Here is a 17950-nt window from a genome sequence, read left to right as displayed (position 1 = left end):
TGACCTATAGCACGGATCTAAGCATCCATCGTACTTACACTATATACTGCATCTTCTCTGCAACAAAAGCTTAGTATGTTGTCATGGAGAGCTGGGTGCAGCCTTAATGACAACCAAATGTTGATGACCTTTGCTCATGCTGTCCACCTTGATTCACATTCCTCACCACTGACAGTATTCTTCCATCTTATGAGGAAGGAGGAAGGGCTTTCCAGTGGGATGAAGTGATCATCCCTTTAGATATTTTGTTCCTAGAGCTTACAGGCTTGATGAGGACCAGGGTATCTAAATGAATCCTCTTAATACAATGAAAATATTCCTCCTGATGTTGCCACCTTTCATTTTGGATAGAAGGCAGAGAGAGACTAGGAGGTAGAGTTTATGCGTGCGTTTGATCAAGCTGGACCTTTTGGAGGATCGCTTCATATTTTCCATCTAAAGTGGCTGGGGTGCTAGCAGACCATCACATCATTACAAGAGCCTTGATAACCATAGCGCTGGTATAGGGGAAAGTAGGCAAAGTGCCCCGAGTGTGTGTGCATCTCGGGTTGTCTGTGACTCATCTGCCAGTTTGGCCCTTTCAGTATTTAATTTTTACAGTTTTATCTGACATTTGTGCTTCTTAACACTTCTGTTTCACTTTTCAAATTACGTTTTTTCTCCTTATTACTTATTAATACCTTTAAATGAAGCAGAACAGAATGTCTATTCCATGCATTCATTTTGTCATTCTGTGCCACTGATGGGGGGACTAGGTCAAAGCAAATTTTTCCAGAACTTCTTCTCCCTAGCCACTGTCTCCAGCTCTTCTGTGGGAACCCCAAGGCAATCCCAAGTCAACCATCTTTTGGGAATTTGAAATAGAAATCCAAAATAAAATGAGTCAGTGCTATATGACCTATAAACGTCAATATATACACACACACAGAGAAAGAGCGATAGGGGATCACTAAAGCAAAAAGAGTCTTTCTTTACCCCTAAATGTTAGGTTTACTCTTCCAGTGGCCTGCAATAATAACATAATAACATTATAATGCCTCCATTAGGAAAAAGTTTCATATTACCAAATCAATACAGACATTTCTGACAGTCCCCAAGAGTCTGTCTGTCTGTCTATCTGTCCTTCAGCTAACTGTTCATGTCATTAGTGGATTATGGCAGCCACTTCCCTGAACTGCACGAATGGCTGTAACTAGAGAGGAAGTCAGAATCAGAGAGCATGACAAGCCAGCTGATACTGCCTAGCTTGTTAATGTCTTTTTCCTTTTATGACAATCATCGGAAGAGGGAAGGTTTTATCATTTCTCATTGAAGCCATGAGAAGCATCCGGTCTTTTGCAGGTCCTCACTGGGACTACAAACATACAGGTGCATATGTTGACATGACTGACAAAAGGTCCACTGAAAAATGTCCCACTAAACATAAAATGCCTCTGGTTAAAATTGTTTTGCAGCTCTTGTTGCTATAGTATAAAAATGTCCTTTATTACAATTTGTCCATTTATACTGATAGATCATGGCAGGTAAAAAACCTTGTTTTTCTACTTTTCTTTCATTTTTGCTTATTTTAGCATGAAGCACCTATGAAATCTTGGGAATAGTGACTACATTTTGCCCACTGGTAGATTTAGGTATACAATGACCCCTATAGTTGTAATGACAAGCAGATCTAGCTTGGCCAGACTTGCCCCTACACATTCGTTTAGAACTAAAATAGAATAGAATAAAGAGCACACTTAGGAGCAAGGATTTCCGCACACGTACTTCCTCCTCCGCACACAAAAACAATAAGGTCCCCATGAAAGAAGGGCTGAGATCTAAGGAGATCTAACCAAGTTTGACAGTCAACAGCCCTATTCAAGCAGGGCTGGCTGCAACCAAACACAGTCGTAATTGTAAATGTCAGGCAGAATTAACACAAAAATAAATAGCTTAACCTCCCTTACATGTATATGTGAGCAGGGACAAGGGAAAAACATTATAGCAGAGCCAGAGGACACAGCTTTCTGCAAGTCAGTCATCGGCTAGTTTCATAGCATCAAGTCTGTATAATTCGGATTGTAAATGAAATATGATCCATGCTCACAAACATTACACATAAATTACTCACAATTACACTTTTTGACTATATAAACAGATTACGCACATGTGAACCGTGTAACATTTATGGCTTTTCAACAAAATACATGCCATTACACTTATATCTAAGTTTCCACAATTTCTTTTTCACTGTGATCACACTGTGAATGATATGGCTGATGTTTAAGGGACTAACTGAGGGTTGACGGATGGAGTGTGTTAAACTGACTTACTTTGAGGAAAGACAGGGGAGAACTTCATATGGTTTTACCAAACATGGAAACATGTTAGAGGAAAAAATGAATGAAGGAAAGAAAGAATAAAAAAGACAATAAATCACAGGGATAGAAAGCTCTTTACGTACTGCTTCTATCATGTGTGCAAGCACAGATCTAATGTTCACTGGTTAGACCGTGATTCATGGATTAGTCATTCTGGGGTAGTCATGATTAGCCTGTAACTGTTTGTGCTTAGGGACTTAGGGATTTTTTTAAATTTGGGGTCAATATTAACTTAAAAAAATAAATGATAATGATGATGACAACAAATAATTAATTTAGATGGGAAAACTTAAGTTAAAAATGGCTGTAATAAGTTTTAGCTTGTTACAGCTATCTTTTCCCATAAAGTTTATTATAAATGTCAACACTTTTCAATTACATTTTACAAAAAAACCCCACAAAGACCAAAAAAGAAAAAGAATAAATAAATATTCAAAAAAGAAAAAAACCATAAACAGTGATAATAATATAGTTCCATTGTGCATTTGATTACCACCTGATTTTTAAGCAGCTTTCTAAATTTGAGTATTAATTCCCCATCACAGTTACTCTAAGTTTGACCCTTTTACAGATACACATCTTTTTTATATTTTAAATTTCTTATATTTCTTTTGAATGCTTTTTTGAACATGCGTTTTCCTGTGGAAGTTTATGCTCAAACTTTATCGTTCTAATTTCAAAAAACCTCTCAATACAATTTGGAAGGCAATTATTTTGTGCTTTACATTATTGGTGCAGTGAAATCAAGTAAATCATTACATTTTAAGATGTGTAGTTTAATGACTCATATGTGGATTGGCTTGTTATTAATCTGATCCATATAGAATATGCGTAGCTTTCTTCTGTAGGATATAAACTGGATTACTGCTTACTTTGTATGTTTCCCCATACATATATGGAGCTGTTAGGGAACAATAGAGTATGGATAATATTTTTAGATTCAATATCTTTTCTATGGGCATTTTTGTTTTTACATGGTTTATATGAGCCTTCCAAGATAAGCTCTGATTAAAAAAAAAAACACTGGTGTTGGCAGTTGGTGTATGTCAAACACTTTTATTAAAACTTTCAATTCAATTTCCACTGCATTCAGAATGTTTTTTTAAATTTTTCAGAGAGCTAAAATAAATCAGTGTCATCAACATATAAAGTGTTTTTAAACAAGTTAGAAGACTGGATTGTTATCATCAAGTTCATTATTTATTACTTAACCACGAGTGTGCTATCCCTCTTATACTGCATTATTGTATTTGTACTGTATATGTACTGTGTTTCTCCAGCTTTTTCACAAATCATTTCCAGATTTTGTATATAAATGAAAACACGCCCTTTGATCTTTGTGCAGTAGAAAAAGAATAATTAGATAATATAAGAAATGGTGAAACTAAAAATAACATAATATTGCAGAAACTATTTAGTGTAAATTTAGTACCGTAAAAATACAAATTTGATAGATCTTGAAATCATGATGTTGACCCATACTCTTTGGTACATTACATGTTTTCTCTCAAGTACATTTAGAAATAATGTTGCAACATTATGGCAACCCACTAAAGAATAAATATGGCCATCCCTTAACCACAGTAGCAGCTGGTGATCCTTGGATCCAATATCTTCTGAAACTCAGCTGTTTAAGTCAATAGTAGCATTAACATGTGGCCTTGCAATTCACTGAGGTCAAACAGAGTGAAAAGGCATGAAAAGTGGCGAGAATACCAGTAGTCATAGAGAGACCATGTCAGAAATGTATCCCTGTGTCCATGGCCCTCGACCCCAGTCATAAAACTAGCAGACACAGAGGAAACCGAGCAGTAAATCAGCCCTTTGCTTCCTCTCACACACTGATTTTGATCCTGGTGATATATGCCTTTAATATGTTTATGGAAGCATGGCGCAATGAAGAGAATAAAAGTAGACAGGAAGAGAGAGACAGAGGGCACACTGATTGTTTTATTTGTTTTGGGGTTTTTTTTTTTCAAAAGTGCTCGTACATCAGAGGAAATCTTAATAGCATTTAAAAAATGTGCTCCTCCTTTGTCATTACATTTTAGTTTGATTATTAAAGAAACAATTTATTAAGCTACTTATAACAAACACAAGTATAATCATTATAGCCACATTTCAGCCATTATTGACATAACAGATACTTTCATTTTAGTCCAACAAAATGCAAACTACTTACTGTTAAATCAACAAATGTTTTTTAATAAGGACAATAAAGGAGAAGGTCGAAGGAGAATATGAACTAGATAAAATCCATGTTGTTCCAAACTGACTACCATGCTCAACTGTGTGAAATTAAGTGAATGATGCAAAAATACGACAACAGTGGAAATATGACTCTTTTTTTAGGATAATGATCTTGTCATGTAATCACCCTTCCTGTTGCTATAGAAAGAAAAAGAGATGAGACCAGCATGGTATGATGAAATTGTGTGTTTTTGTCTTTTACTTGCCAGTTTGCACAGTGTAGTGTCAACTAAGGACAACTCAGACTCGACCCTTAGCCCAGCCTTAAAGATTTGGAGTGCCATTTAACACCACATCATGGCATTCAAAAAGCATCTCTGTAATATCACACAGCAAAGGAAAAGGCATGAAAGGCATTACTATAGCTGATTCCTTTGTAATAAAATTATTACTAATGAGCTGTTCATATATAAATTGACTATGGAACTTACTACGTGATGGGAGAGAAGCAAGAAGCTGAGGAAAGGCAAGAGAGCAGGAAAGAGGAAAGCCGAGGAAAATCATGAGGAAAACTGGCAGCGAGGAGAAGAGTGAGGAAAAGAGAGGGAGGGTAAAAAGATGGGGGAGAAGAAAAACTGAAAGGAGAATGGTGAATGACAAAGAAAATGCAGAGTGAGAGAGAGATGACAGAGTGCTGACATCAGAGGGCTAGCAGTCCCTTCACATCATTCAGCATTCATGGAAAATCAATTCTCCCTGGTATGGACAATGGTGTCAGCAGGCGGCAAGACCAGCCCCTCTGTGGCCTTCGTTCTGCCATTAACACTAAAAGACAGAGTGGTAATAACACCTTCTCTAGAGGTTAACCCCATACTGATTTGTTAAATATCCCAAATCAGTAATCAAAATTATATAGTGTGATTATTTCATAAAAGACCGTGAATATGAATATAAATATGGCAGGGTTCTAGCGACAATTGAGGTCCTGTAAGCAAAAGGGATACAACTGTGTAGTCTAGCATATCCTATTATTTAGCAGGCATGGAACACCTCAGTCTAAATAATCTCTATAAGCAACAACCAATGGTACTGCAAAAAAACAAGTTCATCACTCTATACGACAGAGGCTAAGGGTGACAGGCTGGGATAAATAAATTAAACACAAAAATTTGCATAGGCATTAAGTATGCCTTGCTAGTACAGTTCCTTCAGAACTGCATTAATTAACAAGGTGCTGGGAAGAAATGCTGTCCCATACTGACATGATAGCATCACACAGTTGCTGCAGGTTTTTGTTTTTCTTCATGTGCATATCTCCCACTCCATCATTTAACAAAGGTGCACTGTTGGAAATTTGATAACTGTGGTGGCCATTTATGTGCAGTGAACTAATTCTCATGTTCAAATAACCATTTTGACCATTTTTTATGAGCCTGTGCAAATTATAGCCTTCCTGTTCTTAGCTGACAAGACTGGCACCAGGTGTGGTCTTCTCTGTAGCCCATCTTCTTCAAGGTTTGACAAGTTGCCAGGTGTTCTGCTGAATACCTTTATTGTAATGAGTCATTTGAGATATTCTTGCCTTCCTAAGTGTTCAAAGCAGGCAGGACATTCTCCTCCGACTTTCACTTTCAACAGGGCATTTTCACCCAGAGAACTGCCCTCACTACAAATTTTGTCTTTCTCAGACTGTTCTCTCTAAACCCTAGAGATGGTAGGGTGAGAAAATCCCAGCTGATCAGTAGTTTCTGAAATACCAGCTTGCCCTGCACCAACAATCATGTCCAATTCAAAGTCAGTTAAATAATCTTACTTGCCCATTCTGATGCGTAATCTAAACTTCAAGAGGTTGTTTTGAACATGAATTGAGCTGCTGCCATGTGACTGGCTAATCAAATACGTGTGTTAACGGGCAGCTGAACAGCCATACCTAACAAAGTAACTGGTAAGCGTATTCATGCAGTTATTTACAAAAACACTATTTTAACTTCTTAAGCCCCAACGCCCCCTGATATGGGGGCAAAAGGCAGGAGATCAGGTAGGCTTGGGGCTTAAGAGGTTAATGTAGTTCTAATGTAGGTATAAATTCAGGTCTATAAAGAACACATTTTTAAATTGGCTTTCACCCGCATAAATAATCCTTTTGGAGAACTATTCTAACATTTGAAATCAAAAAATCAAACCATATACAAACATTAAAATGTTAACGTTAATCCAAAAAGAAATCATAAGACAGGGTTTGCGCTGAGAATGCACTCAATCAAACAACACAACAAAAAGTTTTTCGAGGTCATTTCATTTGAGACGACTCAGTGACAGTGATTCCACCTGGGGCCCAAGTTGATCAAAAAGCACACCTACTTGTAGTTTCCACTTAAAAAAAGACAAATATCCAGTAGTGGTGTAGAGGCTGTGATGATAGCTTCACTTCCCTTTGTGATGGTGCCATTTGTTAAAATGACAGAAGCAGTCTGAGCACTGTAGTCCTGGGACCTGTGTGTTAGTGTGTGCTGTGATGATAGCGCAGAATGTGGTAATAAAATGATTGAAGAGTTAGGATGTGTTTAGGTTCCATAGAGAACACAGACATTACAAAGCCACCAACAAACATCCATCTACAGTATCTTTGAATGTGTGCACCGGTACGTGTGTGACAGCTTAGTGGTCCCTGCAGTGTATATGTTTTCATATAAGATTTCCGTTGTGTCAGCACTGCCCCGCTCTGTGTGTGCTCTTGCACATTCTGAAGAACACTGGAGGTACACAGCTTGTATTTATTCATAATATGCTGCTGCAGACAGATAAACCTGGTGTGAAACAAAGATAATTAACACATGACACCCTGGTTCCTTTTCAGTGAAGTTTAAATCCGGGAAGTAAAGTTACAAGGATGTCATCCTCACAGCAGAACTGGCTCACCAGAGCAACAGAAGTTTGCAACATGTCGTCAGGCCCTGTAAAGCAGCTGCACACAGCTGGAGACCTGTTTTTACCAAAGACCAAAAGGGAAGATAGGGGAGACAGAGCGATGAGGGTAGGCCACAGAACAGGGTTCAAAGGAAGGAGATATCTCTACATGGGGAGGATAGGACTCGTTCTCCATAAGAATCAGGTTAATTTCCATCAGCCGTATTTATGTGGCTACAAAAGCTCCACAGGATGTGTACACCAACAAGTTTCAAGAATTAACCACAACTTCAGCAGAAAATCTAAACACAAACTATGGACCCTTGAAGATGATGGAAAAATGACTGACACCAGATTAAAAACACTGGCCTCAAGTCAACATAAAACATTTTTTTTATTGTTCTTCATTGTCCTGGTGTCTAACACACAGGGTTGGGGAGATGATTTGAAAACCACAGCAATAACAGTTTCATTGACTGTTCTGAAATGTCTGAGGCCAAACGGAAACAGTGGTGTTTGGCAGATCCTAGAAAGAGGACCAGTATGTTACTGTAAAGCTGTATTTTTCATGATTGCATGTTACCCCTGCTCAAAGTGAGAAATTCATTTTACACATCATGACTCTGTTTTCTCATTATCATTACTCTCCAACTGGAACCGTGCTTTCTGTATCTGCCAAGCAGGGTGATGAATACTGTTGGCTAATCTTCTCTTGCATTATTCCGTGATAGTATGCCGTTGTTTGAAAAGTTCTTATCTGCTTAGGCATGTTTAGCACACCTGCCTTCTATCCTCTGGTCTGTGGCTTCATAATCTGTTAACATTCACTCTCTGTACCTCCCCCACTTTCATTCTCCCTCTGTTTTTTCTCATCACCCTTGCAATTTCAGTGCCACAAAGGTCTTCCAGATAAAAAACAAGAGAAAAATTGGTGGCGGTGTCAAGCATACTGTGTTCATTGTTTGAGGAGGGCAATGTCCTCTTATTTCACTGTGCACATCTGCCTGGGACCATCTGGATAATGTCAGCATTCAACACTGAGCAGAGCAACCATCACTCTTTCCCCTCTCTGACACATCTCATCTCCTCCCAGTGAGGAAAAAATAGAGAGAAAACACAGATCTTCCGCATTAAAGTCATGAAACAAATCAACTTTAACCATGGATGATCGGAAGCAAAATGCTTTATTAGATGTGGCTGTGGACACAAGGAGGAGAGTGGAAGAGATTAAAAACAGAGGCAGAGGTGGGAAGCTGGTTAACAGATGTGGAGGATGTGGAAGAGCTGGGTCCAGCATGGATGAGTAGAGTAATAAGTGGTTTGGAATGTGTCTTGTGACAAACCTATAACAGACAGGATGTTAGTAAAAGACAGATTACTACAAATTAATGACAAAATGTTTCAATGTTAAATGTAAGCTTTTTAAAAGTTGTTTATTTAAAAAGTTGGTGTGCATTGATACAATGGGAAAAATACATCATTTGGTTTAGTTTGGGGAATTTTGGAATCTTAATACTTTGTTTAATATACACACATGGAGTTATTCTTTTATCCTGGTAAGTGTTTATAGGTAGACATCAAAGACAGAATATGAATAATTACAAAATTGCTGGCTTGTTTTATCAATCTGAGATTCCTATTTAAGTGGCAGAGGCATGTTTGCATATATCTGTGTGTCTTTTTTTAAATCAATTGCAATCAATCAGTCATAGTTTTGAAACTGATTTATTCGTTAACCATTCCAGTAAAGGTATTATTCATCCTGATACCCCACCTGCTGGTAAAATATGTTCTTATAACATCATGTTGAACTCATTCCAGCAGTTAAAGAAAGTTTCTTGAAAATTAATGTGACACACGTGTACTCTCTTTAATTCTGTTTTATTTATGTTGCACCAAATCACAACAATAGTTGTCTCAAGGCGTTTTATGTTGTAAGGTAAAGATCTTACAATAATACAAAGAACAAAGGACAGAAAAAACCCAAACAATCACGATCCCCTTTCAGAAAGTGCTTTGACGACAGTGGGAGGGAAAAACTCCCTTTAACAGGAAGAAACCTCCAGCACAACCAGGATCAGGGACAGGCAGCTATGGGCCATAACCAGTTGGGGTGAGGGGAGGTAGATAGGACATCATGGTTATAAGAACTAAATTGAAATGGTTATTTAACTAACAAGCTAAACCAAGTTAAATAAAATAACATTAAACTCTAAGATCTAATCATTTCTTTCATTTGGAATTTTGATTCTGTGTATTTTAATTACATGATAAATTACCTGTTTTTTATTTATATTTCACAAACCTACAGAGTTTAAAATGAAGGTTCAGTTATTTTCTTATTGTAAAGTACCCTACATTGTTATTACCAGTTCCATGAGTGCGGTTTTTGATGGTGCCTATCAGTGATCATTTGGACTATATACTTCAAATGTTAATTTTGGGATTGCTTGAATTCTTATTAAAAAATTCTCTTGGGTGTAAAATTATAAAAAAGAAAGACATTTAATAATGTTTTAGATTAAAAAAACAACAACTTCCACTTGTGATCTATTTAACATGTGAATCATGCGCTCGTAATAAAAATTGTCGGCCTGCATGACTACGACATGATCAAATAAAAAAACACAGGAGCAGGTCTGTCATCATCCGTTTTTTGGAAAATATTTTGAGAATATTTATTATAAAAATATAAATGTTTCCACTACAAATCATTTTACATTAGTAGACAAGGCGATCTACATTTCCACACATAAACTCTCACACAGACACTCGAATCAGACTTGAAACATAAATTTAGGAATCTGGATATAGGGCTCATAACAGTATTGCTCTCTCAGGTGTGTCATTTTTATAAAGTAAGTCTAGAACCAAAACACAGACAGCATTGACACAGTATTTACTCTACGCCCCTCCCCCCACCCTCCCAAAAAACGAACAATGCACTGTATAATGTTAACAAATAAATAACGTAATCATAATTGCCTTTTTATTGTAGAAAAAAAAAACAAAGCTGACAAATATAATTCAAAACAAGATAAAATAAAATACAAATGCTTTTTCTCTTTTTTTTAATTAAAAATGTTGCACAATTTTTATTCAGGCTTTTATACATACAAACATTTGTACAAAAAAGGGATGGACATGTACATATAGTGGGATCTGTAGTGCTAGTTGCCATAATAACAATGGTTTACATTATGTACATGCTAATTAAAACACATAGCAGCAACAGTAGCATCCACAGGTAGACCAAAGAAAAGAAGACAGGACTGACAGACTGACCAAGGCTGGGTTTCCCAAAAGCACCAAAATCACCCCGTCTGTTAGACAAGTTTAATCTAGCGCCAAGGCAATAACATTTAATTTCAAAGTGCTGCAATACTGCGTACTAAGTGCTTGAAGAAACTTAAATATTGCATCCTTCTTGTTACATATTACCCAACCAAAAGCACAAAGTACCAAAGTGCCAGTTAAAAAAATCTGGGTACATGTTGCACTGAGGGATTGACTGGGTGACATCAAAGCAGGAGACTAGCATCGTAAAGTACTTCACTGTACAAAGGTCTTCTAAGGTGCTTTTAGGAAAGCCCATACTGGAGATATGACGCACTTGGATACTATCTCAGAAAGCAATCATCTATTAGATATGCTGCATCTCTTCCAGGGCAAAATCTAGTTAGTTTAGGTAATAACCAACTCTATATCCCAAAGAGAACAGAGAAAGAAGGCCAAGACTTTCTTGACGTCAAACCAAAACCAAGTCCAACTACAGGAGGCACTCAACTTTTTTTTTGCATTAAACACACCAAAAATAATCGGTTAAAGTTAATTTTACAATATAACAAACTATTTTTTACACAAATTTTTCCAATCAAACAAAATGACAACTCCTAAATGGCTTTTATTAATAAATTATGAATTCAAACCTAAGTTACTGGACTATAACCTCAGATAGGCAGTGTTAATCTCAACCTACTAAACCGATCTTACACAGGCAAAAATTACACTCTTTAGAAAGAAAACGAGAGTTGTGAGAGTTTGATGATGTTAACTTGTCTTCCTTAAAGAAGAAACGTGAGCTCTGAGTATATTACACTTCTGCAATACATCAGCAGCAGTAGCAGAGGGCTGACATTGATTTTACTTGTTGTCTCTCATCATCATCTCTCTGTTTTCCCTTTTCTTGCACATGTATCTTAACCTGAATTCTCAGTTCTAGTTTGCTCCATTTTCCCCATCAGTTTGTCCTTGCTTGAGAAAACATAAGGAAGTATACATCCTGAGATTTCACACAAAGGGGTTACAGAGAGAACTGCACTAAAACTGTACAATATCTGTTCATAAGCACACAGAACACAAAAATCTGTGGGTGAAGTGATTTATGGCCCCTGTTATTTTTAAAGCACAGCATTCAATACATTTTACATGTGATAGACTCATGGCTTCCATACAATGAAATTATTCCACTGATTATATCATTATTGCTTTTAAGTGACATGTCTACTGAATGCAAATGCTATAGATCAGAGCTACAGAGTAAAATGGCTCGGTCAGCATCTCGGTGTGTCCATTCCAGCTGAGATCTCACATGGATAGAGACGGTAAATGAAGGTAGTTGCAACAAAATCTCACGCTTCAGACTTCCTCACTCCAGGAGGGCTCTACAAGTGGGTCAGCTGCTGCTGTCCGTCGTACCCTTCTTGGCAAGGTGTTTCAGTTGTTTCACTGCCTTGGACTACAGGCTGATTCTCGGGCGTGCTGTGGGTAAGCCATAATCATGGAGACGTCCGGCTATATGTTAATGCAGTCCTTGCCCTGCATCCCAGTACAGTTCTCCTTTGTCTTCCTGATCAGGTCTCTCTGACCTTCTTCTCTTTTCTCTGCTCTCTACCCCCCTCTTAGTCTGTAAGGCAACTCACCATGGGCACAGAGGGGCAGAGGGTTGAGTCAGCCAGTTACCTAGCAGGTAGAACTGAACTGAGCTCTTCTCCACTTCTCTGCCGGGACATCTTTCAAATGAATCAATGAAAGACATCATTTGAATCATGCCATATTTTTCCGCCATTTTCAGTCTGAATATGCAGCCACTGTGTTAGAGTGCAATTAGCAAACACAGTCTGTCAACACAGACCAACAGATAGGTCTCTGGTGGTTTTCATTTGTCGGGTCCATTTTTTTTAAACAGGTACTGGGCCATTCTTGTTGTGAGAATCTAGGGCTTTCAAGCTGCTCACTATCTTCTTCTGCGGTCCTACAATAGTCACTCCAACCTTTTTTAGATCCCTGGTTTGCAAGAAAAGCGAGAAAGGGGGAGAGGGGGGCAGAGTGAGGTTGAAAAATAAATGGGACAAAATCAGACAGAGAGAAAGATGGGAAGGAAAAAAATGGAAACGTGTGCGTTAGTGATAGTAAATATGACATCCGTGTGACAATAGTGGCATGCTCCCAGTGTTGCTCCCTTCGCTTCGCTGTGCGCCTGTCATTTGCAAAGGACTGCATTTCCCAGAAGGCTTCACTGACAGCTGCCATTATGACCCTGTCAGGGTAGAAAACAATAAAATACAAGGGCCACAGTGGCAGAACAGAACTACTCTTCTGCATTGCATTAAGCTGGATTTTTTTGACAGGTACACTTAATTTTGTGGAGAGGAGCAGCACAGGGACATGTGTTGAACACGACACTGGTTCATAAAGTGCTTCTGTTAAAGCGTTAATACTCTTAAAAGCTCTTAGAAGGTTGGTTACTTGCATTCAAAGAAAAGACCACTTGAGTTAACTAGAATACAGTTGTTAAGAGTGTTATACAGTGTAAACCTACAGTTTACACTGTATACAGTGTATTGATTTTACAGCACACAGCAATCACAGCACATGTTAGGACTCCTTTCTCCTAAATAGTGTATTGTATTAGTAGAAGCAGTGGGATTATGGCATTACTGCAAGAAACTCTTTCAGCCATTTAGTGCTTTTTAAAAAAAAAAACAAAACAATGTTTTTATTTTCCATATGCAAGCAGAAAGTTTAGTTTGAAATAGAGTTAAAAAAAATACAGATACAATTTGAAAACCCAGAAACTGACAGTGATCCAAATTACAGATTCTGCCTTACTTTGTGTGACGATTTTAAGGGATAGTTGCTTCAGTGTTGATTATACAAATTATTCTGTTGTCAAGTTGGCACAATACTTGGGTTTACAACTATCTACCTTTGCAACAATAAAGATAAATAATTAATCTGTAATTTATAAGCTTTTTATTTGGTCTGTTTTCTGGTCATTAGCATGCAAAAGAGGCTGAAACCAGCATCTACTGCTGATTATGTGTGCAATACTAATCAACATTTACACTGTATTAGTATTTTGAGCACCAAATCAGTAGCCCTGTTTTAGAACATGTGGCATTTTACTCTTTTTTTATAATTACAGCCTAAAATGGGATGAAGTTACCACTCAATAAAAACTAACTATCCCTTCAAAGGTCAGACAAGTAAAAGCCCATCAGTGGTTCTGGAGGTTATTGATCTTAGACCTAGGCCTTGGTCCTCCACCCACCATCCAGAGCTTGAGTAGGGTGGAGCTGGGTGTTAGAGAGTGGTGATCCCCATGGATGGCTCCCATTCTGGGCAAGTGGCTTGTGTGACATGGACCTCCGTCAGAACCACTCTACTGAGAAACAGCCAGGCCCAGCAATGTTAACACATTAAACTAGATATTATTGTTATGGGTGGTATTAGCACATTTTGTAAGAATAAACACAAACTGCTTATCTCACCTCTGTGGCAGACAAGACACCAATGATGACTTGTCTGCCACTGCAATGAGAATGTTTTCTTTAACGGGCAATAAAAATAAAGTGTATAGATTGTGATTATATTGTATGCTGATTTAATTTTTTTTGTGTGTGTGTGTCTATCACATTGTAAAAGAAAATCTAAAAAAAAAAAAAAAAAGATCCTAAAATGATTTGAAAACATTTTGACATTGACAGTGTAAAGGTAAAAAAAAATACTCCAAATGATGCAGTATTTATATGTCAGTCCATCTTCTCTTCTTGAAAAAGGATTAATCAATTACTCCAACAGATGACTCAGCACACTGCGGCCGAGTATGATAACTGTTCCTCTGAGGTCAGAGCATTGCCAGGCCTTGTGCTGAATATCAAGGACTAGATTAAGACTGTACAGATCAATACAGAAATCTATACAGTGCAATTCATAGTCTGAGCCAAGGCTTCTGCCTTGTAGCTGAGCTTAGGTGCCTTAGATGAAGCCTTCAGTGGATTAATACTGCGGTGATCCAATTTAGCATCTAGCCACTGAAAAGGCATTGTAGACCAATATATTATGTTTAGTGCACGATTCCTTCAGTGCAATTTGTCTTTGATGTATTTTGTCAATACTGATTGTGGATTTCCACCTAGTCTGTGCACTAAATACAACATTTTAAGATAACCTTTTCATAGATTAAACACATTCATTTGTCACATTGGATAGTGACTTATAAGAGAAGAGAAAAAAACATTTTGTGTAGTACTCCTACATAAGAAAAGAACCATAATAAAAATTACAGGAAGCTGAAAGTATATATTTCAGAATTAAGCGCTCTGTGTGGAAAATAAACACACTTGAGCTTGTCTTAAGGTAGTACAGAGCATTACATATAATATTTCCAGGAAAAACTATTCTGTTCCAGTTACAAGTCAATGAAGTCTACAGTTGGCACTGTGAGGAGGTCTGCTAAACAACAGCTTTTTTTAATATCAGCTCCAACCAATTTAACATAGTTTAAACTCATGCACAACACACAATCCTTCTTTCCAGCATATTAAGCCCAACACAGTTAATGACTCCCTGCTTTGTACAGTTATTGAGTTACAACTGCTTGTAGTACTGACCACCAGTCCCCAATTGCCCCCGCAACTGCTATCAACGCAGAGAATGGCTGCTTTGATCACAATGATTAGAAATGTCCAATTATTTACTCTGTCACATTCCACATCAATTATACTAGCAGCAGGCCAACAGAGCGAGGAAAAAGGAGGACAGGGAGAGGGAAAGAAAGGGACCGAACAACAATACACACTGTAGGACCTACTTTCTTACCAAGTGAACATACTGTAGGTCCTATATTGTGTGCTCGCCAGTTGTGATTTCTCTGGATGTGGCTGCCAAATAATTTTCTAGCAATCTATCCTTGCTCTATTCTTTGCATTTTAATGCTTTACAGCACAGAGAATGCCATGTCTTTGCACACCTACTTGACAGCTATGCCTTCATTTTCTCTTTCAAAGGCCCCTCTCGCTATCTTGTCAAATCTCCCCTTTCATTCTCTCTCTCAATAGCGTCTCTCTTATTCCCTTTCCCTCATGGAACTCACAACTCTTCTACCCTCTTTCTCTTTTTTTTTGGTTTCTCTTTTTTTTTCTCTTTCTTTCAATGCTCTCACCTTCCCCTCTGGTCATACTTGCAGCATTGAAAGCATAGCTAAAGACCTGTCTTTATGAGTTACCATGAGTCTCATCTGGACACCTTTAGTAATGGCTCTATAGCTTTCTTTACTTAGTGAGAACAAGAGAATGTGTGTGCTTGTTCTTCACCAAGAGTCTCTTCAAATTCCTGGGCCTTACCTCTGATACTTGGGCCCTGTAAACACTGCTGACATGAATAGGCAAAGAAGCCTAATGTGTGTGTCTCTGTGTGTTGTTGCCTTACTCTGTGGAGGTTTTGGCCAGTGTGTCACAGGAGCTGTAGCTGACCCCAGAGAAGGCCTCCTTGCAGGGCAAGGTCCTCATTCCATCCATCCAGTCGCCCATTGTTCCCACTGAGGGAACCTCTGAACTGCTTCTGTCCAACAACAAGTTGGCTGGCCTGACAGAGAGGAGAAGAATAGTCAAGGGAGAAGCAAACATATCAATAAGTGATGATGAACCACTTGTAAGATTTTCGTGTCCCAGATGTCATTAGAGTTCACAGCATACTGTAGTTTAAGGAAAACAGGAGAATAAACACCACCAGGTATCACAGTTTCTGTTTTATCTACAGCCAGCTGATGTCATAGTGAACTAGTCCTACAACTATGTATATTGTCTTTTCAAGCATACACTATTGCACCATTTACAGAGTCTGAAGCATGTCAGACATGTCAGAGTGTGTGTGCAAAATGGTCTGCATGCTTTACGGTCTCAGAAACAGTTTGGCAACTGCATTTTCACAACAGACATCAGCCTTTGTTCATTGTTCATGCTATCATCAGCAGTCATTGCTTCACTGTCCTTTTTTATTATTTTGAGCTAGCAATGTTTCTGGCTAATTCCATCATTATTTCCTGTAGCAGATGTACCATGCAGCAGAACGTAACATTAGATTTGATTAGACTTGATGGTTTCAATTGGATCAAATCATATTAAATGCTCTGCGTTGGGCTTTAAAATGCTCAGTCAACTGTAGAGGGTGTAGGGAAAAACTGCAGGCACTGTTGTGACTAGCTCTGATTGATGTTTGCCAAAGGGAGGGGGGGCTGAGGAACAATGATGGGTAAAAAGACTTACAGAGAGTAAAGGTACATTAGAGCTGGAGAGTGCAGAGGGCCCAAGGAAACAATGTGCTTTATTAATGGCGACTTTCAGATACCGCAACTCATGTTTATACAAATGTGATTCCCTCAGCTACTGTGAAACCTGAGCACATTAGTGCAGCGAACGGGAAACAAAGCCAAACCATATCAGGTCAAACTACAGCTCATAACACAATAATCAATCCACTAGTAGCACACTGTGCATTTTCATTTTGATTTTCTGAGTATCATCTAAAACTGGGTTCCAAAAATGAAGGACACACTGCATTTGTCACAAAGATCAGATAAATACACCTGTACCAAGATATGTATGGCACTCAAGGGAATACAGCAAAGCAGGTCAAAAAAAAAAGAACAACAAAAAAAACAGATAGCGCTCCCTTGGGGAAAACTATTTATAGCACTGTAAACAAACTCATTAGAATACCAGAAAGTCCACCTCTGCCTAATTGACTTGGAAATTGGCAAGGAAGTTTAAAGCCACTCTAAATGTGCCAGGGTTTGTGTACCTACAAAAAAAAAAAGGTTTAATTTCATATAATATGTTACGTGCTTTCGTCACCTGCTCTAATTAAAATGTATTTTATTGATTTGATTTTCTTTAATGAAATCAATATAATATAATTAATGGTGTCAGAAACAGCACACTAAGCCAACAAAATATTAGGCACATTGAGATTATTGAGATGGTATCCCAAGTGGTGACAGGAGAAAAGAAGAAAAAGAAGGAGAAAAAAAGATGCACTTGAGGTGGTGGAGTGGGTGCTGTTACAGTGATTGAGTCTTTTCCTGCCAGATCAGAGGGTTGTCAAAATGCTGAGGGCCCCCAGGACCCCCTGGAAAGATGGTTTGTCTGCAAAGGAGGGAATTGAGGGCTAGATGGAGGGGGTGGTTTGCATGAGCACAAAAATAAAGTAAT

General features: G+C 38.1%; 1 protein-coding gene across 5 annotated transcripts in view; it reads right to left on the bottom strand.

Moving 5' to 3' along the window:
• Positions 1-10520: 10520 nt before the first annotated feature.
• The window catches only part of epha3 (eph receptor A3), a 109938-nt gene continuing 102508 nt past the window's right edge, over positions 10521-17950 (bottom strand). For 2 of the 5 annotated variants that reach the window (XM_085375091.1, XM_085375092.1), the window contains exons 16-17: positions 16170-16325; positions 10521-12743 (exon numbers count right to left, since the gene is read on the bottom strand). In XM_085375091.1, the coding sequence (XP_085231217.1) occupies positions 12638-12743; positions 16170-16325 (262 nt within the window). In that variant the 3' untranslated portion in view covers positions 10521-12637. Of the gene's footprint in view, positions 12744-13987; positions 14125-15110; positions 15979-16108; positions 16326-17950 lie in introns of those variants that run through there. The other 3 variants (XM_085375093.1, XR_014906973.1, XR_014906974.1) reach the window with 3 other exon arrangements.

This window comes from Diplotaxodon limnothrissa, linkage group LG16 (assembly GCF_057381915.1).
Source record: "Diplotaxodon limnothrissa isolate DT_005_m linkage group LG16, D_limnothrissa_male_GT1.1, whole genome shotgun sequence".
Classification (NCBI taxonomy): Eukaryota; Metazoa; Chordata; class Actinopteri; order Cichliformes; family Cichlidae; genus Diplotaxodon; species Diplotaxodon limnothrissa.
Note: the sequence above shows the minus strand (reverse complement) of the source record. Positions and strands in the feature narration are given on the sequence as shown.